Source organism: Ranitomeya imitator, chromosome 4, assembly GCF_032444005.1.
Source record: "Ranitomeya imitator isolate aRanImi1 chromosome 4, aRanImi1.pri, whole genome shotgun sequence".
NCBI lineage: Eukaryota > Metazoa > Chordata > Amphibia > Anura > Dendrobatidae > Ranitomeya > Ranitomeya imitator.
Window position 1 is genome coordinate 241124687 of NC_091285.1, and position 12207 is coordinate 241136893.

Below are 12207 nucleotides of genomic sequence, written 5' to 3' on the forward strand. Positions count from 1 at the left end.
AATTCTTTATTTTACACTTCCGATACCGATACCCGATATCACAAAAATATCGGATCTCGGTATCGGAATTCCGATACCGCAAGTATCGGCCGATACCCGATACTTGCGGTATCGGAATGCTCAACACTAATGACGAACCTAACTCTGTAGAACATGCTGAGAAAACACTGTTGGCCCTGTGTCAGGGTCAGGAAGCGGCAGAGTTATATTGCCAGAAATTTAAAAAATGGTCTGTGCTCACTAAATGGAATGAAGAGGCGCTGGCTTCTATTTTCAGAAAAGGTCTTTCTGAAACCCTTAAAGATGTAATGGTGGGCTTTCCTACGCCTGCCGGTTTGAGCGAGTCTATGTCTCTAGCCATTCAGATTGATCGGTGCTTGCGTGAGCGCAAGGCGGTGCACCATATGGCAGTGTCCTCTGAGCGAAGTCCTGAGCTTATGCAATGTGATAGGATTTTGACTAGAGCAGAAAGGCAGAAATTCAGACGTCAGAATGGCCTGTGTTTTTACTGTGGTGATTCAGCTCATGCTATTTCTGATTGCCCTAAGCGTACTAAGATGGTCCCTAGGTCTGTTACCATTAGTACTGTGCAGCCTAAATTTCTCTTGTCTGTTACCCTGATTTGCTCATTGTCATCCTTTTCTGTTATGGCATTTGTGGATTCTGGCGCTGCCCTGAACTTAATGGACTTAGAGTTTGCCAGGCGCTGTGGTTTTTCCTTGGAACCTTTGCAGAGTCCTATTACCTTAAGGGGGATTGATGCTAAGCCATTGGCCAAGAATAAACCTCAGTACTGGACACAGTTAACCATGTGCATGGCTCCAGCACATCAGGAAAATATTTGTTTTTGGTGTTGCATAATTTGCATGATGTTGTTGTGCTGGGTTTTCCATGGTTACAGGAACATAATCCAGTGCTGGATTGGAGATCTATGTCTGTGACTGGTTGGGGCTGTCAGGGGATACATAGTGATATTCCTTTGATGTCCATTTCCTCGTCCCCTTCTTCTGAAGTTCCTGAGTTTCTGTCGGATTTCCAGGATGTATTTGATGAGCCCAAGTCCAGTTCCCTGCCTCCTCATAGGGACTGCGATTGTGCCATTAATTTGATTCCTGGCTGTAAGTTCCCTAAGGGCCGATTTTTCAATCTGTCTGTGCCAGAGCATGCCGCTATGCGGAGTTATGTAAAGGAGTCCTTGGAGAAAGGGCATATTCGCCCGTCTTCATCACCGTTGGGAGCGGGATTTTTTTTTGTTGCCAAGAAGGATGGCTCCTTGAGACCCTGTATAGATTATCGCCTTCTCAATAAGATCACTGTCAAATTCCAGTATCCGTTACCTTTGCTTTCTGATTTGTTTGCTCGGATTAAGGGTGCTAGTTGGTTTACTAAAATCGACCTCCGAGGGGCGTATAATCTTGTGCGTATTAAACAAGGTGATGAATGGAAAACAGCATTTAATACGCCTGAAGGCCATTTTGAATATCTTGTGATGCCATTCGGGCTCTCTAATGCTCCATCGGTATTTCAGTCCTTTATGCATGATATCTTCCGGAATTATCTGGATAAATTTATGATTGTGTATTTGGATGATATTTTGGTTTTCTCCGACGATTGGGAGTCTCATGTGAAGCAGGTTAGGATGGTGTTTCTGGTCCTTCGTTCTAATGCGTTGTTTGTGAAGGGGTCTAAGTGCCTCTTTGGAGTTCAGAGGGTTTCTTTTTTGGGTTTCATTTTTTCTCCCTCGGCTATTGAAATGGACCCTGTTAAAGTCCAGGCCATTCATGATTGGACTCAACCTACATCTGTAAAGAGCCTTCAGAAATTTTTGGGCTTTGCCAATTTTTATCGTCGCTTTATTGCTAATTTTTCTAGTGTGGTGAAGCCTCTGACCGATTTGACGAGGAAGGGCGCTGATGTGGTGAATTGGTCCTCTGCGGCTGTTGAGGCCTTTCAGGAGCTTAAACGTCATTTTACTTCTGCCCCTGTGTTGCGTCAGCCAGATGTTTCTCTCCTTTTTCAGGTTGAGGTTGATGCTTCTAAGATTGGGGCAGGGGCCGTTTTGTCTCAGAGAAATTCTGATGGCTCTTTGATGAAACCATGTGCCTTCTTCTCCAGAAAATTTTCGTCTTCTGAGCATAATTATGATGTCGGCAATCGGGAGTTGTTGGCTATGAAGTGGGCATTTGAGGAGTGGCGACATTGGCTTGAGGGAGCCAAGCATCGCGTGGTGGTCCTGACTGATTACAAGAATCTGATTTACCTCGAGTCTGCTAAGCGGTTGAATCCTAGACAGGCTCGGTGTGGTCTTTGTTTTTCTCACGTTTTGATTTTGTGGTCTCATATATTCCTGGATCTAAGAATGTGAAGGCTGATGCCCTTTCTAGGAGTTTTTTGCCTGATTCTCCGGGAGTTCTTGAGCCGGCTGGGATCCTCAAGGAGGGGGTGATTCTTTCTGCCATCTCCCCTGATTTACGGCGGGTACTTCAGGAGTTTCAGGCTGATAAACCTGACCGCTGTCCTGTGGGGAAATTGTTTGTTCCTGATAGATGGACTAGTAGGGTAATTTCTGAGGTTCATGGTTCGGTGTTGGCTGGTCACCCTGGGATTTTCGGTACCAGAGATTTGGTGGCTAGGTCCTTTTGGTGGCCTTCCTTGTCGCGGGATGTGCGTTCGTTTGTGCAGTCCTTTGGGACCTGTGCTCGGGCTAAGCCTTGCTGTTCCCGTGCCAGCGGGTTGCTTTTGCCTTTGCCTATTCCTGAAAGGCCATGGACGCATATTTCCATGGATTTTATTTCTGATCTTCCTGTTTCTCAGAAGATGTCTGTCATCTGGGTGGTTTGTGACCGGTTTTCTAAGATGGTCCATTTGGTGCCGTTGCCTAAGTTGCCTTCCTCTTCTGATTTGGTTCCATTATTTTTTCAGCATGTGGTTCGTTTGCATGCTATTCCGGAGAATATTGTGTCTGACAGAGGTTCCCAGTTCGTTTCTAGGTTTTGGCGGTCCTTTTGTGCTAAGATGGCCATTGACTTGTCTTTTTCTTCTGCATTCCATCCTCAGACAAATGGCCAAACGGAGCGAACCAATCAGACCTTGGAAACCTATTTGAGATGCTTCGTGTCTGCTGATCAGGATGATTGGGTGACCTTTTTGCCGTTGGCCGAGTTTGCCCTTAATAATCGGGCTAGTTCGGCTACCTTGGTTTCGCCTTTTTTTTGTAACTTTGGTTTTCATCCTTATTTTTCTTCAGGGCAGCTTGAGCCTTCTGACTGTCCTGGTGTGGATTCCGTGGTGGACAGGTTGCAGCAAATTTGGACTCATGTGGTGGACAATTTGACGTTGTCTCAGGAGAAGGCTCAGCGTTTTGCTAACCGTCGTCGGTGTGTTGGTCCCCGGCTTCGTGTTGGGGATTTGGTCTGGTTGTCTTCTCGTCATGTTCCTATGAAGGTTTCTTCCCCTAAGTTCAAGCCTCGCTTTATTGGGCCTTATAAGATGTCAGAAATTATCAATCCAGTGTCTTTTCGTTTGGCCCTTCCAGCTTCCTTTTCCATTCATAATGTGTTCCATAGATCCTTGTTGCGGAGATATGTGGTACCTATGGTTCCCTCCGTTGATCCTCCTGCTCTGGTGTTGGTTGAGGGGGAATTGGAATATGTGGTAGAGAAGATTTTGGATTCTCGTTTTTCGAGGCGGAAGCTTCAGTATCTGGTCAAGTGAAAGGGTTATGGCCAGGAGGATAATTCTTGGGTTGTTGCCTCCGATGTTCATGCTCCCGATTTGGTTCATGCTTTCCATTTGGCTCGTCCTGATCGGCCTGGGAGCTCTGGTGAGGGTTCGGTGACCCCTCCTCAAGGAGGGGGTACTGTTGTGAGTTCCGTTCTGGAGCTCCCTCCTGTGGTTGCTAATGGTATGTTTGCGAGTTCTGCCCTTGGGCTCCCTCTGTTGGTTTCGAGTGGAACTGCTGCTCCGTTAGGTAGCTGTAGCAGCTGCCTTCACTAATCGCCTTGCCTGGGTTTGTTATTTAAACCTGCTCTGGGCTTTAGTCCATGCCTGCTGTCAATGTTCTTGGTTGGATTTGATTCTTCCCTTGGATTTCTCATATGGCCAGTCCTTGTCTGCAAAAGATAAGTTTTGCTAGTTTGTTTGTCCATTTGTTTGGACTCTATTGCTTTGCATTTTGTCTCTTTTGTCCAGCTTGTCACTATGTCTTATTTAGGCTAGCTGGAAGCTCTGGGAAAGCAGATTTGCCCCTCCACACCGTGAGTCGGTGTGGAGTTCATTTTTGTAAACTCTGCGTGGATTTTGTAGTTTTTGATACTGACCGCACAGTATCCTTTGCTCTCTGTCTATCTAGTTTAGTGTTGGCCTCCCCTTTGCTGAATTCTAATTTCATTTCTGTGTTCGTCATTTCCCTCTCCTTTCACAGTCAATATTTGTGGGGGGCTATCTTTCGTTTTGGGGGTTTCTCTGAGGCAAGATAGCTTTCTATTTCCTTCTTTAGGGGTAGTTATATCTTAGGCTGTGATGAGGTGTCGAGGGAGTGTCAGGAACATCCCACGGCTATTTCTAGTTGTGTTGTTAGGATTAGGGACTGCGGTCAGTAGAGATACCACCTTCTCAGAGCTCGTTCCATGTTGCGTTTTAGCCACCAGGTCATTTCAGTGTGGCCTCTTAACCACCAGGTCATAACAGATGACATGGTCAACTTCCAGTGATAAGTATGACAGAGCGTGAGAACAAAAACACCAAAATGTACACACCTGCTGCCCATTCACACCTGAGACCTTGTAACACTAATAAGTCACATGACATCGGGGGGGGGGGTGGGAAATGGCTACTTTTGGTACAATTTGGCCATTTTCACTTAGAGGTATTCTCACTTTTGTTGCCAGCGGTTTAGACATTGATGGCTGTGTGTTGAGTTTTTCAAAGGGCACACTGAATTTACACTTTTTTACAAGATGTACACTGACTACTTTACATTGTATTAAAATGTCAGAACTTCAGAGTTGTCCCATGACAATATAATAAAATATTTACAAATATGAGAGGGGTTTACTCACTTTGGTGACATACTGTACATATATATGTATATAAATAAATATGTGATTTTTTTTTAAATCTTAGTACTTCAGTTCATATGAAACATACAGTACTTAGCAGAGATGAGCGAATCGATATGCAGGGCCCTTATCCAGTGGCCATATCTTATGCTGTGGTTGTTTGAATAGAGCTCTCAGAGACACCTCCTACTTGATGTAATTCACAGCCATACTTTCATTAGCTGAACCCACATGACATCATGATTGTGGCATGACACAATCAAAACAGAAGTAGCGGAACGTAGGAGCTGATTAGCAGGGCAATCATCATGTAGCCACAAAATACTGACCTGTCTGCAGGACCTGTATCATCTCAATTTATTCTCTCATCTACAATATCATAAGCTTCAAGTTACCCCAGTGCATTATCATAGAGATCAATTTTAGCAACATTTTGTATTATCACTACTCGTGAAGACCTACCGTCAATCCACTCACGTGACACTGGATCAAAACTGCCATATAACTGTCCTATTGTAATAGCTTTTGGGTTTATAAAAATATAATCAACTCCATGTTCATCCATTAGTCTATTTGCTTCCAAGTCTTTTAGTACTGCAGCAAGGACTTTAAGTGCTGAGGTTTTTCCCCCTAGTGGGCTTCCAATCAACATAAATCCATGTCGAACCAACATCATTTCATATATCTGTTAAGAAATGGAAATGTTTTTATCTTTACAGGTGTATACAGTAAAAGCACCATACATTGGATCTGATTCTGCATATACAAACATTTAGAACATAAGAACATGCATTAAAGACATACAGTACTTTTCTTTTGTCATTGCAACTTTCACGCTATCTTAGGCCGGCTTCACACTTACGAGTTTTACAGACGTAAGAGCGCAGAAACTACGTCCGTAAAACTCGCAAAAAATACGGCACAATTATTCTCTATGCCCCTGCTCCTATCTGCCGTATTTTACTGATCAGTATTATACGGCTTTCTACGGCCGTACAAAATCACAGCATGCTGCGTTTGTCACCGTACTGCGCAAGAAATACGCCAATGAAAGTCTATGGAAGTGTGAAAAATACGGATTACACACGGACAAGCAGTGTGACTTGCGAGAAATACCCAGCGCTGTTAGAGAGAAAAGCCGGTAATTCAGTGCGGTGTACAGTAAAATCACACTGACAGCTTACAGTCCAATAGGTAGAATAAATGTGTACACATAGAATAGGTATATATATATATATATGTCAGTGAGACACATATATGTATATATATTAATATTTATTCCAGCGCTATACAGCTTGAAAGCCGGTAATTCAATTACCGGCTTTTTCTTTCTCCTTCCTAAACCCGACATGATTTGAGACATGGTTTACATACAGTAAACCATGTCTTCTCTCCTTTATTTTTGCAGATTCCACACTACTAATGTCAGTAGTGTGTATCTGCAAAATTTGGCCGTTCTAGCTCTTAAAATAAAGGGTTAAATGGCGGAAAAAATTGGCGTGGGCTCCTGCGCAATTTTCTCTGCCAGAGTAGTAAAGCCAGTGACTGAGGGCAGATATTAATAGCCTGGAGAGGGTCCATGGTTATTGGCCCCCCCCTGGCTAAAAACATCTGCCCCCAGCCACCCCAGAAAAGGCACATCTGTAAGTTTCTAGGTAAGTTCCCACGATCTATGAACATCCAGCAGAGGGCGCCTCACCGCAAATGAAGCTAAATATAGATCATTGATCTATATTTAGCCTCATTCCCCGGGGTTTTGCAGCAAGAAGCAGCCTGCATTAGCGGAACTCCTTGCTGCAAAATGTTTTAACCCCTTCAGAAGGATTTACATCGTTGGACGTTACAGATCTGCGGAGGGTGAGTATATTGTTGGTTTATTATGTTTTTTTACTTACAGAACGAGGGTCTTCAGTGACTGGATTGGGCGTAGAATAAAATACTCCAACAACCATTGTTTTTATTTCATTAAAATAATTTTAAATAATGTGTTTGTGTTTTATTTAACCCTTTACTACAATTGGATTAATAATGGATAGGTGTCAGAATTGACGCCTCTCCATTATTAATTAGGCTTAATGTCACCTTACAATAGCAAGGTGGCATTAACCCTTCATTACCCCATATCCCACCGCTACACGGGAATGGGAAGAGAGTGGCCAAGTGCCAGAATAGGCGCATCTTACAGATGTGCCTTTTCTGGGGTGGCTGTGGGCAGATATTTTTAGCCAGGAAGGGGCCAATAACCGTGGACCCTCTCCAGGCTATTAATATCTGCCCTCAGTCACTGGCTTTACTACTCTGGCGGAGAAAATTGCGCGGGAGCCCACGCCAATTTTTTCCGCCATTTAACCCTTTATTTTAAGAGCTAGAACGGCCAAATTTTGCAGATACACACTACTGACATTAGTAGTGTGGAATTTGCAAAAAAATGGAGAGAAGACATGGTTTACTGTATGTAAACCATGTCTCAAATCATGTCGGGTTTTAGGAAGGAGAAAGAAAAAGCCGGTAATTGAATTACCGGCTTTCAAGCTGTTTAGCGCCGGAAAAAATGTTAATATATATACATATATGTGTCTACTGACATATATATATATATATATATATATATATAGACAGTATATATATATATATTTTTTTCTTTTTGGGACACATGGATCACTTCTATAGCGGTATGTTGGTTTTGCAAGCCTGCGAGAAAACCACGCAGTACGGATGCCATACGGATTACATACGGAGGATGCCATGCGCAAAAAACGCTGACACACCCTGCCTACGGAGGAGCTACGGACCACTATTTTCGGGACTTTTCAGCGTATTACGGCCGTAATATACGGACCGTATTTTCATACGCTGAGTGTGAAGCCGGCCTTACTAATACGGAACTCAATATATTCAGAAGCCAGCAATCCTCACTTTTCCATCTCCTTAATTATATTGCCATCTTCTTCACTCCCCAATGCTAAATACTCCCCCCCTGCAAAAAGCTTGCATATATTCCCATCCCACTGAACAAAAACTCAAAACCTTATGAGATCTTCAGTGGGACTGTAAACTTGTGTCACTGGAGTAGAAACTATTTCATATAATCTAAAAATAACACCGTTTTCCTTTTACAGTATCTACACTAATTGGCTGGTGTAGGGTCATGGGGGTCTTGGTTGCAAATGCTGTTTTCAGTTGGGCTTCCTGCAATCAGCTATTCATGAATACAATTACTTTGTATTATTAAGCCCACTTTTAGTTTTTTCTTCTTTACTACTCATGTGCTGTATGATTAGTTAAATAACCATCGTCTTGCAGAAGAGAACAATTTTACTTAGAAAAAACTAAATTATAAAATAGATTATTTCTGGTTGTTAAAAAATGAAAGTACTATAGAATGTAAGATCTTTATGAAATGACTGTTTTTTGTTATTTTTTGTTCATTCTGGCAAAAAAAAAATGCAACTTAACTTGGTACGGCCGTATGCACACATTGCAAATTTCGTGTGTTTTTGGTGCTTTTTATCTTGCAGATTTTCTAGATAAACCTGAAACAATCCTGATGCCAGCAAAGTGAATGAGAAACCTGAAGTGTCGTGCACACGTTGGTTATTTTTTAACTTGCTGAGCTGGTGCCGAAAATAATCTGCTGCATGTCAATTCTCTGTGCGGTTTTGCCCCTAAAATGCAGCAAAAAAGCACTTTTTTCAGCTGCATTTTTCACGCCAAGATCTGCAGAAATGGTGCAGAAATTTTTCTCAACATGTTCACATAGCCTAAGCTGTTTTGAGTAAATGACAATATCCTAACAACTAGTGATGAGCGACCTTTACTTTTATAGGATCGGGTCGGGTTTCACGAAACCCGACTTTTTCAAAAGTCGGGTCGAGTGAAATCGGCCGATCCTATAAAAAAGTCGGGGTCGGAGTCGGACGAAACTCGAAACCCAATGCAGTGCATTGGGTTTCCATGGTTCCCAGGGTCTGAAGGAGCGGAAACTCTCCTTCAGGCCCTGCGATCCATATTTAAGTGTAAAATAAAGAATTAAAATAAAAAAAATCGCTATACTTACCCTCTGACGGGCCCTGGTACTAACCGGCAGTCTTCCTTCCTTAGCATCAGCCTTCCAAGACCTGGCGGTGACGTCGCGGCTTGTGATTGGCCGCGCGGCCGCCCATGTGACCGCTCGCGCGGCCAATCACAAGCCGCGACGTCACCGCGACGTCACCGAAGGTCCTGGAAGGGCTGATTCTTAGGAAGGAAGGCTGTCGGAAGGAAGCAGGGCGCTTCCGAGGGTGAGTATATTCCTATTAGGTATATACTCACCCTCGGAAGCGCCCTGCTTCCTTCCGACAGCCTTCCTTCCTAAGAATCAGCCCTTCCAGGACCTTCGGTGACGTCGCGGTGACGTCGCGGCTTGTGATTGGCCGCGCGAGCGGTCACATGGGCGGCCGCGCGGCCAATCACAAGCCGCGACGTCACCGCCAGGTCTTGGAAGGCTGATGCTAAGGAAGGAAGACTGCCGGTTAGTACCAGGGCGCGTCAGAGGGTAAGTATTGCAATATTTTTTATTTTAATTCTTTATTTTACACTTTAATCGGAATTCCAATACCAATTCCTGATATCTTAAACATATCGGGAATCGGTATCGGAATTCCGATTCCAGATTCAAAAGATCGCCGACTGCATGGCCGACCCCACACTGGGGTCGGGTCGGGTTTCATGAAACCCGACCTTGCCAAAAGTCGGCGACTTTTGAAAAATTTCGACCCGTTTCGCTCAACCCTACTAACAACACAATATACCAAGCTTTTTCAAGTAAAATAACAGAACACCTTAAGGGAAAACCGACAGATTCCTTTGTAGTCAATTGACTCCTTCTAGTGTCACTTGTATCTCTATGTTAAAGATTAATGCGCCGCAATTTTATGATCCATCTGAATTTTATGGTAAAAGCAATCACAGCAAAAATCCCTTTGCACTTCTTAAATTTTCTGACCCCACCCACCATCATTCATGTTGTTGTATAGATCATGCTGTATTGATCTTTATTCCACAAGATACTAACTAACTTCACCTCCATGATTTAAACAACTTTTGTGTCGTCTTCACCAAATTCTATAAAAAAGCTAATAACTGATACGAACATGTGGAATCACCATATTAACATGCCATGAAGTGATCAACAAATAATACTACATAATGCTGCCCCAAAACAATGATAATAAATAATAAGAAATATGGTCCTACATCTAATAATCAGGCCGGCGTCACACTAGCGAATTTTACGGATGTATGAGAGGTGCAGAAAATACGGATTGCACACGGTACAATGATTCTCTATGGCCCAGCTCCTATCTGCCGTATTTTACTGATCCGTATTATACGGTCTTCTACAGCCGTAGAAAATTGCAGCATGCTGCGTTTGTCAGCATATTGCGCAAACAAAATCGCCAATGAAAGTCTATTGGGGAGAGAAAAATACGGATTACACACGGACCAACAGTGTGACTTGTGAGAAATACGCAGCGGTGTTCTATAGAAAAGCCGGCAATTCAGTGCGGCGTACAGCAAAATCACACTGACAGGTTAGAATAGAATAGCTAAAATAAAGGTCTACACGTAGTATAGGGGTATATATATATATATATATATATGTCAGTGAGACACATATATATATATATGTATATATATAATATTTCATACAGCGCTAAATAGCAGAAAAGCCGGTAATTCAATTGCCGGCTTTTCCTATCTCCTTCTCAAACCCGACATGATATGAGACATGGTTTACATACAGTAAACCATCTCATTTCCCTTTTTTTATTACATATTCCTCTTTAGTAATGTAAGAAGTGTCTTGGTGTAAAATTTTGGGGCTCTGGCTATTAAATTAAAAGGTTAAATCGCGGAAAAAATTGGTGTGGGTTCCCGTGCAATTTTCTCTGCCAGAGTGGGAAAGCCAGTGACTGAGGGCAGATATTAACCTCTTCATGACCTTGGGATTTTTCGTTTTTCCTTGTTCGTTTTTCACTCCCCTCCTTCCCATAGCCATAACTTTTTTATTTTTCCGTCAATTTGGCCATGTGAGGGCTTATTTTTTGTGGGACGAGTTGTACTTTTGAATGACATCATTGGTTTTACCATGTTGTGTACTAGAAAACGGGAAAAAAATTCCAAGTGCGGTGAAATTGCAAAAAAGTGCAATCCCACACATGTTTTTTGTTTGGCTTTTTTGCTAGGTTCACTAAATGCTAAAACTGACCTGCCATTATGATTCTCCAGGTCATTACGAGTTCATAGACACCTAACATGACTAGGTTATTTTTTATCTAAGTGGTGAAAAAAAATTCCAAACTTTGCTAAAAAAAAAAATAAAAGTGCGCCATTTTCCGATACCCGTAGCGTCTCCATTTTTCGTGATCTGGGGTCGGTTGAGGGCTTATTTTTTGCGTGCCAAGATGGCGTTTTTAATGATAGAATTCGGTGCAGATACGTTCTTTTGATCGCCCGTTATTGCATTTTAATGCAATGTCGCGGCGACCAAAAAAACGTAATTCTGGCGTTTTGAATTTTTTTCCCGCTATGCTGTTTAGCGATCAGGTTAATGATTTTTTTAGTTGATAGATCGGGCGATTCTGAGCGCGGCGATACCAAATATGCATAGATTTTATATTTTTTTTATTGATTTATTTTGATTGGGGCGAAAGGGGGGTGATTTAAACTTTTATATTTTTTCTATTTTTTTAACATTTTTTTCAATTTTTTTTTTACTTTTGCCATGCTTCAATAGCCTCCATGGGAGGCTAGAAGCAGGCACAACGCGATCGGCTCTGCTACATAGCAGCGATCTGCTGATCGCTGCTATGTAGCAGAATTGCAGGTGTGCTGTGATCGCTGACCACAGGGTGGCGCTCACAGCTGCCGAGAATCAGTAACCATAGAGGTCCCTAGGACCTCTATGGTTACCATCCAGACGCATCGCCGACCTCCGATCATGTGACGGGGGTCAGCGATGACGTCATTTCCGGCCGCCCAGCCGGAAGCGGTAGTTAAATGCCGCTGTCTGCGATTGACAGCGGCATTTAACTAGTTAATAGGTGCGGGCAGATCGCGATTCTGCCCGCGCCTATTACGGGCACATGTCAGCTGTTCAAAACAG

The 12207-nt window shown here is 43.0% G+C and overlaps 1 protein-coding gene across 1 annotated transcript in view; it reads right to left on the reverse strand.

Annotated features, from left to right (window-relative positions):
- Positions 1–12207, reverse strand: part of LOC138674484 (dynein axonemal heavy chain 3-like) — a 3367401-nt gene that overhangs the window by 1739534 nt on the left and 1615660 nt on the right. The window contains 1 exon segment of the mRNA XM_069762320.1: positions 5523–5745. Within this exon segment, the coding sequence (XP_069618421.1) occupies positions 5523–5745 (223 nt within the window).